Source organism: Mauremys mutica, chromosome 2 (assembly GCF_020497125.1).
Source record: "Mauremys mutica isolate MM-2020 ecotype Southern chromosome 2, ASM2049712v1, whole genome shotgun sequence".
NCBI classification, from domain to species: Eukaryota; Metazoa; Chordata; order Testudines; family Geoemydidae; genus Mauremys; species Mauremys mutica.
In genome coordinates, this window is record NC_059073.1 from 14,563,982 (window position 1) to 14,584,250 (window position 20,269).

General features: G+C 45.5%; 1 protein-coding gene across 3 annotated transcripts in view; it reads left to right on the forward strand.

Moving 5' to 3' along the window:
* The window catches only part of COL22A1 (collagen type XXII alpha 1 chain), a 333,573-nt gene that overhangs the window by 19,007 nt on the left and 294,297 nt on the right, over positions 1 to 20,269 (forward strand). For all 3 annotated transcript variants that reach the window (XM_045004657.1, XM_045004658.1, XM_045004656.1), the window contains exon 2: positions 18,622 to 18,782. In XM_045004657.1, the coding sequence (XP_044860592.1) occupies positions 18,692 to 18,782 (91 nt within the window). In that variant the 5' untranslated portion in view covers positions 18,622 to 18,691. The remainder of the gene's footprint in view (positions 1 to 18,621; positions 18,783 to 20,269) is intronic.

The following is a 20,269-nucleotide window of genomic DNA, read 5'->3' on the forward strand; positions in this document are numbered from 1 at the left end:
AATGCTCTCTGCAGATTAAAGGCGAGATAGTGCCTTTGGGCGATGCCCTGAACAATTTGTGTAGTATAAACTGCACTGCCCCAACACTAGCTGTGGGAGGCACTCCTGTTAATCCCAGTTCCTCCTGTGTTCCTCTCTTGGTTTGTATGTAGGTGGTGGTAGGGAAATGACTGGAGGCCTTGAAAGGGTGCCGTTTACTGCCCTGTGCCCTTGTACTTGGCCAGCGAGTGGAGGAGGATAGAGACAAATCTCTGCCTGTCCTGCCCATTTGCTTGCAGGGCTGTATCCGGTGATCACAGGCTGTGCGTTTTGCTAGAGCTGGACCCAAGATTCAAACAGATCCATTTGGCTGAGTGGGGGTTTTGGCCAGGTGAGCCGACTCTCTCCTCATTCCCCTGCTTGGCTGAGTAAAGCAAGAGCATAGTCAAGCCCTACATGTGTATGGGGACTAAACTATGCTTTCCACCGGAAGGTGTCTCCTTCTGACTGGGTGGAGCCTCATCAATGGGGTATTGGGCAGGGGGAGCTTGCTGAGTTGCTGCATGCCTCTGGTTAAAGACAGGACTTCAGTTTAGTTACATTAATCTGGCACCTTGCACCAACAAATTCACTGTAAATAATTGAAGTCTTCAGAGACTTTCTTGAGAACACTTCATCTTCAGGTGCAGGAGGGCAGCTCCAAGGGCCTGCACTGCTTTACTCCAGTTCTGCACTGGTGTCGCTCCATTGATTGCTTTGATATACACTGGTACAGATCTGGAGCAGCACAGTGGAGTGAAAACAAGCCCCAAGATGATATTCTACTGTAGATTTCCTTTATGGCTAAGTAGTTGAGCCCTGTCATTTGTAATTTGATAAAATTTAAATATGTTGAACTAGAGTACTTTGCCTGCCCTTGCATGATCCTTTCAATAACTCCTGTTTGTTTGAAGGTATTTCATTGTCTCAGCTACTTCAATTCTTGAATGGTTGCCAGTGAAATAGAGTCTCGTTTGTGTAATTCTTTGGCTGAGTGTTATAAAGTTGACACTTTTACACACTGTAACGTAGGGAATAATCTCATGCCTCTAGGACGCAGTTAGGAGCAAGATGACAACTTGTGAATATTTTCCAGATACAGTAATGGCTTAATATATGTAATGTTGAACAGCAACACCAGTGATAACGTCACAACGGAAAGGAATGGAACCATTTATAGACACTTTGCAAAGAAAACCTTAAATATGGCAGCTTTGTGGCCATCTCCTTGCTAAAATATACTCATGTTGAGCCTTATTTGCTATCATTTAAAACTGGCCTCTTTCCCTTTAATGCCTTCAGTTTATAGGAACTTCATCTGAAAACATGTAGATGTATATTCAGTGGTGGCTCATCGGACACATTTGAATACTCAGTGAAAACAATGGATTAGCCTTCATAAAAGTCTCCCAGAGCAAAGAGTCTAGCACCAATGACTGTGCGATGGTATAAAAGTTTGACTGGAATGGCTACACTCTATTTAAATAATGAAGAAGGCCTGAGTGAAGTTATGCAAATCATTCCAAATGAGTAAATGAATCAATCCTAAACAGAGGAGGTAACTGATGTTTAACACTACTACAGCAATTATAGGTAGGAGGATGGAGTTCACTGCTATTAGTAGTAGCAAAGGAAAGACTATACTGAAATGCATGTGAAAAGTGGAATGTACTCTGCCAAACCTCTGTTCTCCTGTAGACTTTAGAAATAGAAGAGCTAGATAAGGAAGAGATTTATAGCCCTTGAAAGAGCTTTTTTAGAATTCTTGATTTGAGATCTGCTTGTTTATTTTTGCTTCATGTGAGCACAACCATCCATTGTGACCAACCTGAAATAGAAATCTCTACTTCCATGGAGGGGGGAGAGGTTTGTGCTAGATAATCAGGAAGTGCTTAGTGTGTCATTTTCAGGCTGGTTTAGTGTCTGTCTGCTGTTGCTAGAGACAGGAGCTTTGGACGGATGAGTTAAACTCTCAACCCTTTCTCCTGCTCAAGCTACTCTGATTCAAAAGAATAAGTATAGGGAATCAGAAACCCCATCATCTAAGCTGTGAAGGTTGTGCCAGCACTAGAGAACCTATAGCTCTGAGCAATTTTTAGCATCAAGCCAAGTCATTGCACTATGGGCCACCCATGCTAGAGATAAGACCATCCCAAAGAAAGCTATGGTTGAAACAAGATATACTAGATCTAGTGGCAGCTCCAGGCCTTCCCCATCCCAAGATGTTTTCAAAGTATGAAGTGGGGTAAAGTGGTGGTCAACGTGAGTAAAGGTGGCAGAATTGGATCCTTTTTCATGCCTCTGGACAAACTTTTTTGCTTTATGAACGATAATGATTTTCAAGCTCTCTAAATAAGAATTGGTCCTAGTGTGATCCGTTTATATTTTTACATTCATTTTCCTTAGGCATTAAAGACTTGCATGAAGGATGCAAGTCATTATGCTGCTGTGGCATATTCAAAGCTTCAGCCTGGATGTGAAAGACCAGACCTAGTTGAAGCACATTTGAATCCAAATAGTTGATTTATTTTTGTAGACAAAATTCCTCTTCAAATTTCAGATCTCACCCCAGCAATTTGCATGCAGCACACGCCATGTGGAAATGAAACCACATAAACTGAAGGGACAAGTCTATTGCATATGAAGGGCTAAAAGCCTGCACTAAACTAGGGATACATAAATAATGAAGAAAAATGTACTTTTGTAAGGATCTTTTTTAAAATGTTTTCCAAGGAAAGTACAGCAAATGCCAATTGCTATGGAGACCAGCAGCGCTTTGTAAGGAACTTCTTTGGAGGTACTTACTGTGCATTTGTGTACAAATGAATGAACTGCTCTTCTCAGTCTGAGAACTCATCATCACCTGGTGTTTGAATTCCCTTATGAGCTGCTGCTCGGAAGGCAGAAGCAATGTTTTGAGTGTATTGATGAAGTAACTGGAGGACAGGTGACTTGCTACCCTTAAATTAAAGTTCTTTGTTCTTGGGGCAGGTGCTAATGTGGGTCTCTGCCTGAGATTCCTATTAGAGTTCATTAAAAGTGAGTAACTCTCTGAAAAGTGATGCAAAAAAGTAGAATTGTGGGGTTCCATGTTTGTCTCTTGGTAAATTAAGAGCCCTTTCCCTCCCCCCCTCCCCAACTCCTAGCCCTGCCACTCACTCTGGGCTCTGAAAGCCAGTCTGTGCTGCAGACTAAGGCCACGTCTATACTTACCCGCCGGGTCGACGCGGCGAGTTCGACTTCTCGGAGTTCGAACTATCGCGTCTGATCTAGACGCGATAGTTTGAACTCCGGAAGCGCCGCGGTCGACTCCGGTACTCCACCACGGCAGGAGGAGTTGCCGGAGTCGACCTTGGAGCCGCGGAGTTCGCTTCCGCGGCGTCTGGACGGTAAGTCATTCGAACTAGGGTAGTTCGAATTCAGCTACGTTATTCACGTAGCTGAATTCGCGTACCCTAGTTCGAACCAGGGACTGTGTGTATACCAGGGCTTAGGCATAACAAGATCCAAAGACTGAAATTTGAAGTTAAATAAATTCAGGCTAGAGCTGAGGTGAAAATTTGACAGGGTAAACTAACCACTGGAATACCTTAGTAGGGATGTGGTGAAGTCTTCATCCCTTGAAGTCTTCAAACCAAGACTGGATGCCTTTGGGGGTTGAGGGAGTAGTGCGCTAGCTTAACTGCAAGATATGGGCTTGACTCTATGAAATACTTCGATCTGTACTAGACAGGAGGTAGGACTATATCATAACGGTCTCTACTGGCCTTAACATCTGTGAATCAGAGGTCTTTCCTTCTCGTGCACCACCACTAGCAATAATAATTCCACAGGCCAATGTAGGCTCTCAGTAACACTTGTGCAACCCGCTTGGTCTTCCATGGATATACACTGGAAGAACTTGACAAGAACTTTGTCAAACAATTCTGCTGCACAAGAAAGAATAGAATGCAACTCGAACTCTTGCTCTGTTGGCTCTGCAGGGATAAGAACATAAGAACAGCCATACTGTGTCGGACAATAGGTCCATCAAGCCCAGCATCCTGTCTTCTGACAGTGGCCAATGCAGGGTGCCCCAGAGGGAATGAACAGAACAAGTAATCATCAAGTGATCCATTCCCTGTCTCTCATTCCCAGCCTCTGGCAAACAGTGGCTAGGGACAGCATCCCTGCCCATCCTGGCTAATAGCCATTGATGGAGACCACTGGGTGCCTAACTCTATTCTCCTCACTCTAACCTCTACTGCTCAAGTGTTGAACTTGGCCAGTGCTGCTTCTGTCAACGTTCTGACCAGCTAATGCGCATTGTCCCTGGCTTGTGAGGGAGTGGGGGTGGTTTTGTGTCTGACATCTAGCATCAAACACTGTGATGTCTTGAAAGTGGGCCTGTCCTCAGAGGCTGTCTCAATGTCCTCTCTAAAGCCCAGTACAGAAATGGTGACATATGATGCTTACAAATTCTAAAAGAGGGAGATGCTGTTGACCTACATGTGTTGACTTCTAGATCACTTCCCCAGGCTCTACAGTTCCTTCCCAAAGCCCTCTTTTTATTAAAGCCTCTCCCAGCTGAGGCAGCTTCTCCTGGCTGGCATCTCCTGCCAGGACTTCTGCCTGGCTGGGACACAGAGCTCTTCTCATGTCCTATCTCCTCCTGGACCTTCTCTCTGTCTGCAGAGGCTCCTTCTTCTAGGATAAGCTGCTTCCAGGCTTCCATCACATGACCTTGGCATCTGAATCAGCACCAGGCCAGAGGCTTGAAACAGGGGTGTGTGTGTGTCCGTCCGTCCGTCCGCCCCCAAAGCCCAGTACTCCTGTTGCTGGGAGAGACAGCTATGCTTTGCCAGTGCGTTATTCTTGTATCATGCTTGGAATGAACCAGGGCTCCAAGTTTTTGGGTACTTACCTGAACTGAAACCCCTTCCTCACCATGTTCAGCTACCACTATTGCTAATCCCAGTATCTGGCTTTTAAAAAACAAAATTCAGTGGGATGAGTGGACAGCTACAAGTATCACGCATGTTTTCTCTCAAGGCCAGCTTGGTGCTGTGGGATTCTACAAGGAGCAATTAAAAGAATTACAAGGCATGATGGAGTGAGTATTAAAATGACAATGGCTCAGTATCATCCTGCTCTTTGTTCACACAGCTCCTTATATTCTTTTTCAATTGTTTAATGATGCTCTCTCATGCTGGGACCTTCTTTTGTCTACAGCTGCCACTGCTTCTAAGCACTGTATAATGAATGAAAAGGAGGGGGATGGGGGGGGAAGAGAAGGGAGCTGACAAAAAATATAGCAGGATGGTTCGGATTCCTTCCAGTGAATGTCAGGACTGTTGATCTGTCTCTGTCTCTCCACCCGCCAGAGGCTCATGGGGCTGGAGCAGGACATGATGGATAGAATGAGTCTCTGTTGACCCTTCCCTCAGCTGGCGAGCTATGGGGGTCCAGGCTTCCCACTGCTTCAGCCATTAATACCATTTGTCCAGGACTGTGTGGTGTGAGAGTTCAAAGTGGGCTGCAGGCTTTTGGAAAAGGAAACTGAGATCTCTCTCTCGCTTCCTGAGGTGTCTCCGTGCAGTGCTGCTTTCTGGAGAGCACTTCCTTTGGTCTCTCTCCATCCTTTCTGTGGGAGAGGCCCAGGAGTCCTGCTTGAGTCTGTGACAGTGAGAGCAACTAGTGAGGTTTGCAGGCCCTTGCCTGGCTACATCATCTTCTTCGTTTGCTGCTTCCAGACACTTTTTTTTTACTGGACTCCTTTTATCTTTCTTCCACCACTGCCTCTGTTTTAGTTCTTCACTGCTTTGAAGGTAGCAAGAGAGAAAGACTCTGCTTAGCTACAGGGCCCCAGCTGCCAATATTTGCTGTTCATGGAGCTGTAACTCGAGGTTGCATTCCCAATTTCAAGGGAGTGAGCAGTCCCCCCCGCCCCCCGCCTCAGCCTGCTAGTGACATTACAAGAGCTTGTGATTAACACAGGCAACTTTGTTGAATCTGTTTGGCTGTTTGTGTTCCCCACACTTGCTCTTTCCTCTTTCAGCTCCCTGATGGAGTGAGATGACTAAACCCCTTGTGGCAACGGGTGCTTTCGTTTACAGTGTCTGCTATGGGATAGATTGTGCCTTTAGCCATAGCCCTGAGCAAGGGATACCTGCACTGTGCTACTCCAGGTCACAATTCCCTTGCTGATTCCCCTTTGCTCTGGAGAGAGCATCAGTTGGTGCTGGTCTGTACCAGAGTCAAATTTCAACCCCTCAGCGCTGGCTCAGTGTGTCAGGGCATATATCTCTAAGGCTCCACCAACTGAATGCCTCTCTGCTCCAGAGTGGGAGTAAGCAGGCATGCTTATCCTCCTACGCCTGCATCCAAGGTCCTAGTAGCCCAAGCAGAAGTGTGATGGGTGGCTGGGTCTGGCATCCATTTGCAGGGGCACGCCCCAAATCCCAGTCTAGCCTTATAAACCATCCTGAATTAAAAAACCGGTTGGGAGCTCAGTTATGAACCCCTTAGTCAGACTGGTGAACTATTATACTGGTGCAAGGAGTCCCACAGCAACCCTTGCTCCCAGGGGTGAGAAGATACTCAGCCAAGGAGATGGGCTGGAGTCTGGGATCCACCACCTGTCCCTTTATTTGGAAAACTAGCAGCCTCTTTCAAAACAGATTTAGGCTGTAACCCCATCCATGCCCCACTCCCAGGCTCTGGCTATGTTAACCTTCTATATAAAGGCATGACACATGGGCCCTTTTATTGACATACTCCTGTACTGTACTAGAAAAGAAAAGATTAGGTTTCCCTGGAGGAGCTGGAATAATTTCCCTGTGGATATAAAAAGCATAAAATGGGCCCTGTGGGGGAGAGGGGGTAGGCTTTGCCATAATGAACTGCTTGTAGTCAATAAGCCTTTTCCTAGTAGCCTACCTGGACTGGAACACCTCAGGCCTCGCTTGGCAGAAAACAGGGGTCTTGTAGCTTTTCCCCATGCCAGCTTTGCATGTCTCTAGAGATCAGCTCCACTGAAGCAGCACAGCGGTCTCTCAACTAAAGTATTCGTTTTCCTTGGCCACATGTCTCCTTCCCCCATATACTGTAACAAATCCACCTGCTGCACACGTACAACACGGATGTTAATACCTGAGTCACATTGTATCGTGGACAGAACCCAGTAGGGGCTACTCCAAAATCATAAGTCTCTACTATCTGAGCTATAGGAGCTCCGTTTAGACTTCACCTTGGGCCTGATTCTGGTCTCACTTAAATGACTGTTAATCGGGAATGAATCCACTGCAGTAAGCAAAGGGTATCAAACTAGCGTAAGATCTGAATTGGGGCCTTTCCCTTGAGCAGGCCAGCTGGCAAGGGCCCCAAAACTTTCTATTAGCCAAAACTTTCCAGCGGCCTGGCACCACATACAAATGTGAACTGTCGCTTTTGAAACCTGTAAATGCATTTAACTTTGGCCCAGAGAAAACAGACAAGTATGTGGGTGGGCGTGGCAGGGGAATTGCTGTTTCGGAGACGTTGTCATGCTCCTATACATTTAAAAAAAAGAGGTGGGTGTGTGGAAGGGGGATTTGGACAGAGATTTTTGGCTATTGACTATTATTATTTAATCATTTTATTGCAGTAACGGCTAGCGGGCTCAAGCACGGGCAGGCCCCAATGTGCTAAGGGCCTCAGAGATAATGTAAATTTCAGCCCCTGCCCCAGAGAGTTTACAATCGACAACAAGATTTAACAAGTGAATGAGACACACAAAAAGAGGTTTGGGGGTATGTAGTGGGGTGGTTACCGGCTCCTGCCTTGAGGGGTTTAAAAAGTGGCCTGGGAGGGCTTGAAAGCTGCAGGTCTAAAAGCTGGCCTGATTGGGGAAGTGGCCGCAGCTGGGCCACACCCTAATCGGGCCACAGCTGGCCTGTATAAAAAAGGCCAGGGAAGCCAGGAGCAAACAGTTTCCCTTTGGCTATAGAGGGAGAAGGGCTTGGCTGCAGGGAGCTAGACACAGGGCACCTAAGTGGAGCAGGGCTGGGGAAAGGCAGAGGAGCTGGGGAGCTCCTGCCTGGAAAGCATCAGGCTGAGGCCTAGCATAAGGCCAAGAGGTACTGGGGGTTGCAGGGGGCAGCCCAGGGGTAGGCCAAGGCAGCAGGTCCAAACCCCTTTGCCTATGATGAGTGGCTGATACTGCAGTTTGCCCTAGTGAACGGGGGCTGTAGATAAAGTAGCCATATACTGAGGCAAAGTGGGGATAGTGGGTTGGGGGTTCCTCAGAGAGGGGAGACCCAGATTGGTGGGGTACTGCCAGGGGGCAGCACCCCAGTTAAAAGGGCACCAGGGTCCAGGGAGGGACTCAGGGAGCCAAGAGGACAGGTGGATTGCTGGCCTGCAGTGGGTGCTCCTAGCTGGAATGAGCTAATTCCCAGAAGTGACCAGCAGGAGGTGCCACATGGGTGAGTCTGCATGTCTACAGGGTAGGAAAGGATGGGGTTTAAAAAAAAAAGGATGTTTTAGCTCAGACTAGTGTTCTGTGTGGTTCTCAGCTGAGCAGTAGCTGTAGTCAGTTCTTAAGGCAAATACTGTGCTAGAATAAAATAAAATAAATCTTGAGTTATTTTCCCATTGTGAATCACTGAGCACATATGCTCAGAGGCATTCCATCTAGGTTTTAGCCTGCAGACTGTGTGTGTCTGCAGCAGGCAAAAATACCTTGCAAAGTCCTCAACTGGTACTTAGTAGAGTATTTTAGAACTGCTACAATTTGGCAGGAGACCAGTAATAGCTTGTTTTAGACAGTCTGCAGGGGACATATTTACAGAAGAGATCAGTCTGACAGATGCATGGTCTCCACATTAGGCCAGGGAGCAAGGAATTGCTGAATTCTGATTCTGACCCTTTCTATCAGTTTGATCTGTGTGTGTAGATCTATTACATGCACAAAAGTACAGTAGCAGAATATTATTAAGGTTGCAAAGTCAAGCCCTCAAAAGTTAGGAAATGCCAAAATAAAGGTTGCCTAGGCACATTAATTTGGCCTCTTTGTGCATGTGCTTTATGACGCATCCTTCAATACAATGTTATCTGCTGGGTTTTTTTTTCCACAGAAGTCCTGCCTCATTCAGTGCACAGGATGGACAGTGCTCCTGTTAATGATCAGTTGTTCAATATTTTTATTTATTGTCATGGTTCAATGTGTGGTCTTGGCCTTACTTATTTACTGTAAACTATTCAAAATCTTCTTAGAAGACAGAATTAATTATTAATTTCCTCATGGATTTTTCTATGGCGCTCATCTGAATTCTTCAAACCCCTGTGAGGTGGGGGTGTGGCATTATCCCCATTTTACAGATGGGAGACTGAAGCACAGAGTCATTAGGGTCAAAAGTATCCATTAATTTGATGTGCCCAATTTGAGACACCCAAAACCTTACTTTTCAAAGGGCGAGGCATTATATAGCACTTTTAAGCACAGCACCCACTGACTTCAGCTGTAAGTACTCAACACTTCTACAGATCAGCCTCTGGGTAGCAGGTTGGGTACCCAGGAAATGAGGAACTTACAATTAGTGACCGCTTGTGAGAAGTTGGTTTCAGTGACTTGCCCAGCATCACATAGGAACTCTGTGCCAGGGGCAGAGAGAGAATCATATTCTCCAGGGCAGCATTCAACAGCATTGACCATGAGACTGTCCTTTGTCTTCTTGCAGTCCTCTGCCACGTTTCCTACACACTTTCCAACTTCTGCAACCACTGAGGCAGCGGTCTGACAAACAGCCTTCATTACACAGCCCTGATTCATCCCCAGAGCAGGTCCAGCTGGTTTCACACACAAGTTGTGAGGGGAGGGAGCATTCACAGTCTGGTCAGCTCTAGGAGGAACGAAAGGCTCATGTGTGCTGAATGAGGATGGAATCTTTGGAGGTTTCAGCTGTTAAACTCTAGCAGGTATCAACTGAGCATGTGCAAGGTGTGATTTTTCCAAAGCCTTATCATTCACAGATTTTCTCAAGGACGGCAAAAGGCACATGGTAAATCTCAAGTCCTTGCTCCAAAGCAGGAAAGTACCAGAGCTATTCAAAGAAAAGGTCACCAGAATTTCTCAACGTAGGCAAAACAACATATTTTCCCTAGTCTGATCCTAAGAAATGGCTGTTTTGGCTGAAATTTTTCCAAAAATAAATAAATACATAAAAACAGGCGGAGGCAGATACCTGGCATGGAAAATGTCAGTCCAAATGGCTAAAGTTTGGCAAAGTTATAAATATCTGAAAACATGGTCTTATAATGTGAAATGTCAGACAACTTTAATAATAGGTGGTGTTACCAGCTCCACTGTAAAATGTATATGTAAAAGGGGGAGGGGGGGGGTGTAATGACTGATACTTAATACTTCACAGGGATGAATTAGATCCCTAGATATTACTGTTAAACTCCTGTGGATGCCCTGAAGTTGTGTTACAAAGACTCACCACAGGTGAGTCTTTGTAACAGCATCATACACACATAATGTAATGACAGTAAGATACAAGAAGAGGGCTAATAGCAGGGATGTGTAATCTGATGAGACAGAGGCTTTGTCCATCTTGGCTAACACATTCCCAATTTTAGATGGACTGTACCCCAGATTAATTTCATGCCCTCTTTAACACATCTACAGTAGCGATAGCACTTCACCCACCCTGTCTGTCTGTCAGCATCCAGTTCACTTATCACCCTCCACACCTTTCTTACAGCTCTAAAGATGATTGTTTTCCCCTGAATCAGTGGCTTTCTGGCTCTGGGACTCTGGAATCTATCAGTGCTTCTTCTAATCCATCTGGATTAGACCTGATTAAACGGGGATTTATTCTCTTGAATCACTTAGGCCTTTCTGAAAATTTTACCCAAGGTCTTATAGAGAGAGGCCTGAGCATATCCCTGGGGGCCTTTAGACAGCAAAGATGGACATTTTCAGGCTCCCAAAGTGACTGGGATACCAGTGTTGTTGTTTGAGGATTAAGTGAAATGCTGGTGCTCCTTTGTGTATTAGAATTAACCAGGAGTAAGTAGTTCTTCCTACTATGTTCATATTACAGTAGAACCCAGAGGCCCCAGCAGGGCCGGCTCTATTGGCCACCCCAAGCGCCAAAAAAATAAAAAATAAAAAGGCTGCTCCATCGTAACAAACCCCCGAGTGCCTCGCTGCCCCACTGAAACAACCCCCCAAGTGCCACCCTGCTGCACTATAACAATCCCCTCGAGCACCGCATCGCCCTGCTGTAACAACCCCCCCGAGTGCCACCCTGCCCCACTGAAACAATCCCCCAAGTGCCGCGCTACCAAAACACCCCCCCCCAGCACCGCACCACCCTGCCGAAACAAACAACCTCCGAGCGCCGCCTGGCCGAAACAAACAATAATAAAAAACCCTCGAGCGCCGCCCCGCTGAATAAAAAAAAAAATCACGCGAGTGCCGCCCCGCCACCCGAAGATTGGCTGCCCCTTACAAGGAGCCGCCCCAAGCACGTGCTTGGTCGGCTGGTGCCTGGAGCCGGCCCTGGGCCCTGGTCATGATCAGGGCACTGTTATGCTAGGGGATACCTGCTCCCTGCTCTGAAGGGTTTATAGTCTAATTTGAGACAGGAAACCATCATTAAATATAATAAACAAGAGAAGGGAGGAAGGACTGGAAAAATAGTGTTCAGATAGGGCAATGGTGCATTCATTGATAGTTGTGAGTCACTTGAAGGTCACTCCGCTCTCCATTTCTCCTTTATAAATAAATGAAGTCAGCTGTCTCTGGCTGCCATTCATTCCAGTCCTTGCTGCTTGGCTGACTTCTTGTAGGCGTCCCAGCAGAAGTTGGTCTTGAGAATGCATTTGGAAGGGATCAGTCATTATGGGCCTATCTTTACTCTAGCACAGACTTTCTGAAGTTCTGCATTTGCTGCAATGCAGGGAGCTTCTGATACAACCCACATCAAAGTCCATAGGAGTATTTTCATTTCATTTTTACGGATCAGGCCTGTAATGCCTTAGATGTTCCATAGATGCTATCAGAAGAATCTTTTAGAAAGCTTCAAACAAAGGTATGTGGAGATGCAGACTGATAAAAATTCTCTCCTCCACCTCTCTTTTACTTTGTCCACTTCCTGCTCAGCAGCAATAATTTAGATAATTAAATTGCCTTGTTGAGCAGTCTGTAGACACACGCACAACAAGCCGGTTATACTGAGATGCAGAATTTATTAATGTGCTATATTATTTTTCTGAAGTGCTATATAATTAGACACCATGCTTCCACCTCAGGCTAACCTCTTCTTTAGAGATGGATACTGAAGCCATTCATTAGGGTGACAATGTAAAATCATGTTATGAATGCAGAGTACTTGGGACATTAAATTTACATGGCCCATTGTCACATTTAGTGGCACAGGAGTAATGGGATGAAATTAAGTAATGAATAAAAAACTGGACTCAGCAGCAAGAGGAATGTTTCAATTTATGTGATCTGTTATATTGTCCCATCCCAGCAAATGTGCAAGGAGCTTGAATGTGTGATACAACCATGCCCATAACTAGGCTTGTTCCTTACATTTCACCCTGAATAATTGATCTTTGCAGCATCCGTGTGTGATCTGTATACGTTTGCTACGATCAGGTGGAAATAGTCTTCAGAGAAACAGTGGAAATCCCATCACTCAAATCATTGAAACTGGTCAAAGTACTAGAAAATATCTGGTAGGAAATAATGGCATAGATGGTCTAATCGGTGTTTTTCCATCTCTAACTTCTGCAGTGTTTCCGATATTTCTTAAAGTTTGCCATAAAAGCAGAAGCAGGAAGGCCCTGAATTAAACTGTCTTGAATTTAAGTACCTTCTACTAGTTATACAGAATAATCTCCTGCCCGGCTGTACCCTTTATATCAGTTTTTTGCATCTGTCCTCGTATCTTCCCTTATTCAAACATCATTTCTCAATTGACAGCTTTTTGAATACAAAGGTCAGCTTTCCCTCTTTCCCGCCAGTTTTCTACCAGTGTAAGTCCATTGACTCCTGTGGATTTGCTTCTGCATTTCACTGACATGACATTGTAGTAAGCTTCTTCAGAGAGCTAGATTTGTGACTTGCAGGAGATACCTGTGGTGCTTCAGGGCCAGCCTGCCAGAGAGGGTGGGAGGCTCTTCTCTCATTGCATTTTCCTTGGATTTTTTTTTCAAAGCTATTGGGAGAAAGGCCATAATGTGCTGAATGAATTGATATCAAGGGACCATTGACACTAGTTCTAACAGAAATAAACATTATAAAATACAGGTCTGTCACATCTTACCCTGGGGTTACGTTCAGCAGTCAGCGCGTAAAGCAAAAATCGCTTATAGTCAAAATAACATTGAGTGTAATGGTGGGCGGAATTGGTTTTTTTCTCTTTTTTTGTTGTTGTTTTTGCCGACCGCGTAAAGCTGAAATCGCGCATGTTAAATGCGTGTAAGATGCGACAGACCTGTACAACAAAAATAGAGACGTACACAAGCAACTTAATTTAGCTCTGGATCTGCCCTTCCCAATGTTTTCTGGGTTGCAGTATCAGGGCTCCATTTCTAGCATACATCAGGAAGCCCTATCCAAAGAACTTGAGTGTAACCTTGGACAGAAGCTTGACTTTTAAAGCTCATCTGGAAAAGATATATGCAAAGGTAAAAGGAAGGACTAGACTTGCCTGAAAACTCCTGGGTACAGGGATGCCGATGTGGGCACACTTTGAACAATGACTTTAGCACTGATACTGATACTAGACTGCTGGACATTACGCACCAGTCTGGTTGAGCAGCTCACATACCAAATTTCCGGCACTGTGATGACAGTCATAACTGGAACATTGTAATCAACACCATTCAGTGGTTACCTCCACCCTAAATCTAGAGAGAGGCAGACACAGCCCAGGAGTATCACTGAACTTTGGCCAGCCTGGATTTACCAATTAACGAGGACCTCCAGAACCTTCTGAAGACCTGTCTGAAATCTTGCAAGCCTAAAGCTCTTAAAACTTTGTCATTCAATGCTGAGGCTCGTTGGAAAGAATTTGGAGATCATGCTAACTCCACAAAAGTATTTCCAGCTTTCAAACTACCCTGGAAACAATGGTCAGCATTGAACCAATTTCAGAGAATCACGTGACAGATGCTGTCATCTCTCTCACCTCTGGAACATGAGACAACTTACAATGTGACTATAGACAGAGATGGATTAAGCTTTTGTGGGGCGCGGGGCCAGAGCAAGTGGGGGCCCCTCCCCACCTTTTCCACCTGCAGTGCCCCCCCTCGCTGGGGAAATGGGGTTGGAGTGTGGGGACTTGCCCCACCCCACCCCCTGCCCAGTGCTCCTGCCGGGGCGCGGGGTGCAGGTTTGGGGGCTTCCCCTATTCCCCAGCAAGAGAACCACGCAGGTGGAGTGGGACATGCCCCGACCCTGCTCCCCAGCAGGATCACTGGGCGGGCAGAGTGGGCCAAGACCCTGCACCCCCACTCCACTCCCTGGCAGGAGTGCTGGGCAGGTGGATGGAGAGGGTTGGGGTGTGGGGGCACCCACTTTTCTGGGGCCCCTGGGCATGGGCCCCATTGGCCTAATGGCTAATCCGCCACTGTATAGACACCATTCACAAACTATGGACTATATTGTAAATCGATGCCCACTTCGATTGTTTACCAGCTGCATCTCAGACTCACACCAAGAAACTTCTGGAGCTACATACCCACTAGCTCACTAATGCGGACATGGTTATATGAACATTGCTAATAATTTTTCTTTGCCATATGCAAGAGGAGGAAGAAGAAGCTCCTGCTCCTGGATCTCTCCAAAACTAAAACTTTCCCATCTCTGCCATGCACCTCTTTATCCCGCTGTCTAGGAAGGGCCTGAGAGGTGGGGCAGGGGGAAGACTTTCCACTGTAACTTCAGAGTCAGCAAATTCTGACTTTAGTAAATTAAAATGGGAAGTGACCTTCATAGTAGAAGACTCTTCACTGAAAATATCTTGCCTCCAACTTGGCTATATTAGTATATGTGGAAGTGTAACTTTATTGATATAAGTAATCCTATTGACTTCAGTGTGACAAACCACTCAGAATAAAGTAACACACGTATGTAAAAGTTTGCAGGATCAGGGCCTCAGTTAATTCTGCAACATATAAAACAGACAATAGAATATATTTTTGCACAACTAACCCTCTCTACTCAAATAAGGCCCAGGTTTAGAACAAAAAGGGTTTTGAGCTATGTAAGTATATTGAATAGTCACAGCACCTGCCTAGATTTGGAGCAGGTGTTCTGGTTTTGATTCCCACTATTTTTTCCCCCTTGACATAAAAATCTATTTTGAAATATCTTTTAAGATTCATGAAGTGGCACTTAGTTCTTCAAATATTTAGCAAGGAGGAATCCCCAGATCCCATCTGCCTTCTTTGTCTTTAATTTACATAAAACAGAAATCTCCAGCCTGGTCATGTATGATTTTTGGCAGGTATGATGGTCTGCAGGAAGGGAAAGACTCTTACATGCTATATGAGGCACATAACTTATGAGGAGAGGCTGAGGGAACTGGGCTTATTTAGTCTGCAGAAGAAAAGAGTGTGTGTGGGGCGGGGGGGATTTGATAGCAGCCTTCAACTACCTGAAGGTGGGTTCCAAAGAGGATGGAGCTCGGCTGTTCTCAGTGGTGGCAGATGACAGAACAAGGAGCAATAGTCTGAAGTTGCAGTGGGGGAGGTCTAGGTTGGATATTAGGAAAAACTATTTAATTAGGCAGGTGGTGAAATGCTGGAATGGGTTACCTAGGGAGGTGGTAGAATCTCCATCCTTAGAGGTTTTTAAGGCCCGGCTTGATAAAGCCCTGGCTGGGATGATTTAGTTGGGGATTGGTCCTGCTTTGAGCAGGAGGTTGGACTAGATGACCTCCTGAGGTCTCTTCCAACCCCAATCTTCTATGATTCTATGAATAGCAGATTTTTCAAATAAGTTAAAAAATTGGGCTGAAAACTCCTATAGCCATTTTCAATATCATTGGCTCTTAGCCTTCTGAAAGAGACTGACTGATTGGAATTTCAGTCGTGGGGTTATCCAGAAGTACACTCTGACTACAGGTGTACAAGCTATTTCAATTCAGTTATCACTATGCACCCTTCTCTAGTGCCAGTGTTTCGGAGCCTCACTGTGCCATAGTGACACCTGCTGGAAAAATTCTGAACACCACCCCCTATCTGGCCTCAAGGCTGCAACCAGCAAGGATAACTCTTGCATCAATAACATTCACCAGTATGTTTGATTCGGGATCCTTCAGATTCCAGTAGCCAGCTAACTCATGCAGGTTCTTGAGCATTTACATTTCAGGTGTCTGATGAGAATGAGCAATTCTCTTTTATTGCATTTATTTTCTGATATGCTGTCACCTCTAATATGTCATTTCTAAGGAGTGTAGGAGGATGTGTGAGAAGCATTGCTTCTCCATGCCCATATGTGATAGCAGCTATCGGATATATAGCATCCAATTCTTCCTGCAGTTACACAGGTGTAATGAGTTATATCTGTACAAATGGGCTCTTAGATTTTACTTCCTCTAACCCATATTGGGGGAGGGATAGCTCAGTGGTTTGAGCATTGGTCTGCTAAACCCAGGGTTATGAGCTCAATCGAGAGGGCCATTTAGGGAACTGGAGTAAAAATCCGTCCGGGGATTGGCCCTGCTTTGAGCAGGGAGCTGGGCTAAATGATCTCCTGAGGTCCCTTCCATCCTGATAGTCTACATTATGTCTTCATTTACTTTAGAGGGACATTGATCTATCTTGACAAAGTTTAGACCTGCCAATATTATTTTTAAGTATAGTCTTGGCACCTCTACAATTCTTTTGATATGTGTTTTTCACCAAAACAAATGGTTCAAAGAGGAAAAGAAATAGTTCAGTACTCAGGATCAATGCTACAATAATAAACCAGCATGCACAGCCCATCACTTAAGTGTCACAATCTCTCAACAGGCAATCAATGTGCATGAATATGATGGAGGAAACAACAATTCAGTGAGGAAAGAAGCCTGGGGAGTCTCTGTACACTAATGAGGAAAACATGGTTTTAGAAGCTTTGAGAGTATCTTTTAAAATGTTTCCTTAGACTGGAAGCACTTCAGAGTGGTGCTGTCTGCCTGTATGTGGGTGGACAACACCGAGTGCGCTGTAAGCCCTACTGTAAAATGAATAATTATAAGGAGCACGGTTCAAGATTCACCAAATGTGTTTTTGATTAAAAAAACATGGAGCTGGCCCAGTATTAGAAACTTTAGCAAATCCATTACCAAATCCGGTTGAATTTCTAGTTTGTATCAAAACCAGGTGAGTTTTCAGTGGTTTCATCTAAACTCAGCCCTGGTCTACACACAGCCCCGGGGTCGAACTAGGGTACGCGAATTCAGCTACGTGAATAACGTAGCTGAATTCGAACTACCCTAGTTCGAATGACTTACCCGTCCAGACGCCGCGGAAGCGAACTCCACGGCTCCAAGGTCGACTCCGGCAACTCCTCCTGCCGCGGTGGAGTACCGGAGTCGACCGCGGCGCTTCCGGAGTTCGAACTATCGCGTCTAGATCAGACGCGATAGTTCGAACTCCGAGAAGTCGAACTCGCCGCGTCGACCCGCGCGGTAAGTATAAACGTACCCTAAATCAAAATAAGCCACCCTTAAACCAAATTAAGATCATCCACATAGTAGTTTACACTGATTTTAACCTAATTGGTGTAAAATAACACTTCTAGGCCTGGTCTATACTTAAAAGTTAGGTTGACATAGCAATGTCAGTTAGGGTTGTGAAAAATCCACTCCCCTGACCAATGTAGTTATGCTGACCTAAGCCCCAGTGTAAACACAGCTATGTCGATGGAAGAATGCTTCTGTTGACATAGCTACCATTGCTCAGGGAGTTGGTATTACTAGGAAAAAACCCTTCCATCAGTGTAGGCTCCATCTATGCAATGGGTTTTGCCGGCTTAGTTACAGTGACATTGCTATGCCAGTATAGTCTCCATAGTGTAGACATACCCTAAGTTAAAATGGTGCAACCGTCTCATGTAGATAAGGCCAAAGGTACCTGATGGTGAGGCATGAACAGTACTCAATATTATTACCACCCAGCAGTTCTGATGTCTAAGAACTCAGAGTGGTCACTAGTAAGATAGCAACGGGCTGTGTATGACTCGCGGTAAACGTATCTCTGACCTGAGTTGTGTGCCTCCTAAGGTGGATACATGAGAGGCTCAAGTGAGGAATGGTTTCCAGTCTGATGCATTGATTGTGCTGTTGCTGACGGGCTCATTTAAACTAAAATAATCTAGTAATCTCTCCTTTTCAGACAACTCAGGCTGCTCTGCATTGGCAGGAGCCTGAGAAAAGACCTTTGCTTTTGAAAAGTAGGTGAACTCCTTGCCTCTTTGTCTGGGTACAGCCCTCGCCTATTCAAGTCAGACGAGAGCCAGAGGAGACGACCCTAAATGTGCAGTTCCCAGGGCTTGTACTGTTGCTTTTGTTTCCACCCCAGTCTTGTGCTTCTGTTAGTTAATAATCGCTCTTCAATTTCCTCTTTTTTCCCTAGGCAAGGGATGGATTTATAGACCATTTCTCACCACGGCAAAGAGGTGAGCGTGTCTGAGAAGAAGGGAGATATGCCCCTCACGGGAAGATATCGAGTTCCTTACGTCTTGATTCTTCTTGCAGTCCTCTGGGGTGGAGAGAGAATTCGGGCACAAAGAGCTGGTATGTGCTGATGCTCCTGGGACAACCGAATATTGAAAAGCTACCTAGATTTTTACTTTGCTTGGGGCATTACGCGTGTAGAAAAAACTAGCACTGCACCCACCCTGACAAATATAGTAAGCAGACCTCAAGGAGAAGGGATAGCTTCCTGCTGCAAAAAATCTGGGCTTAGTTAGAATCCTGTAACCACTACAGGACCAGGACCTAGCAGGGTTAGTTCAGACCTTCAGTCTTGCAGGCTAGACTGAGTTGCATGGAGTTTACTCCGTGCGGTCATGATCCAAACCCTACCGAAGGCAGTATCAGTGTTTCCACTGACTTCAATGGGCTTTGAATCAGACCTTCAGAGTCTTTCAGATGACACCTTAAAAACTCAGATATGCTGGCCTTTTCCACAAGAGACGGGGCCCTCTGGTGTCCTTAGCTAATTTTATACTAAAATGAGAGGAAACTGTAGCCATCCCCCTCAAACACAGTAGCAGGCTGCTCTCGGTGTATGAACTATAGATCAGGGTTTCTGAAACACGGGTCGCCGCTTGTGTAGGGAAAGTGCCGGGCGGGCCGGGCCGGTGTGTTTACCTGCCCTGTCCGCAGGTGCGGCTGATCGCGGCTCCCACTGGCTGCAGATCGCTGCTCCGAGACAATGGGAGCTGCTGGAAGCGGTGCAGGCTGAGGGACAGCGATCTGCGGCCAGTGGGAGCCGCGATCAGCCGGACCTGCGGACGGGGGCAGGTAAACACACCGGCACGGCCCGCCAGGGGCTTTCCCTATACAAGCGGCGACCCCTGTTTGAGAAACCCTGCTATAGATACAGTTTATGCAACACTTTGGGGTGAAAGATGCTATATAAATGTAAACTTTTATCATTAAATGAGCAAATAATTAGTAAAAAAAAGAATAAATATCATCTCTTTTTCTGTCTGCAAATCACCCACAAACAGGTTATGATGGTATCAAACTTACTGGTTTGTTGAGCAAAGAATTTCAGTATTAATTCTGGGCCTGTAGTTTGTCTGTGAGCTGTTTTGCTTGGAGATGGGTCACATGGAAAGATTCTGTTTGCTGACTGGATGGCCCCTCACCCTTAAAATCATGTTTCCATTGGCCATGTTTCCTGTTAATAATCCCCACCATTTCTTTCAAATGAGTTGTCTCTGCCAGCAAACGGTTTTGTTAGAATAGTCTTAGAAACAAGGAAAAGATTCTCTGTGCAGTGGAAAGGAATATGTTTAAAGATCTGGACCAATGTTCACTGGAAACCTTTTGCAGCATTTGCTTTGCTCTGTCAAGTATATAAACAAAGAATCACTGACCCATGAAGGATTAGCCGTGTTAAACACAGGGTTTTCCTGTATTAATTCCTGAATAAACCTCACTGTCTTTACCCCAACAACCTTGTTTTGTGGACAGTCACCCCTGAATGGAGAAGGGATTCCTTCTCTCTGCTCTATATGGTTTTGAATTACACTTGCTATCACCTGCTGAGA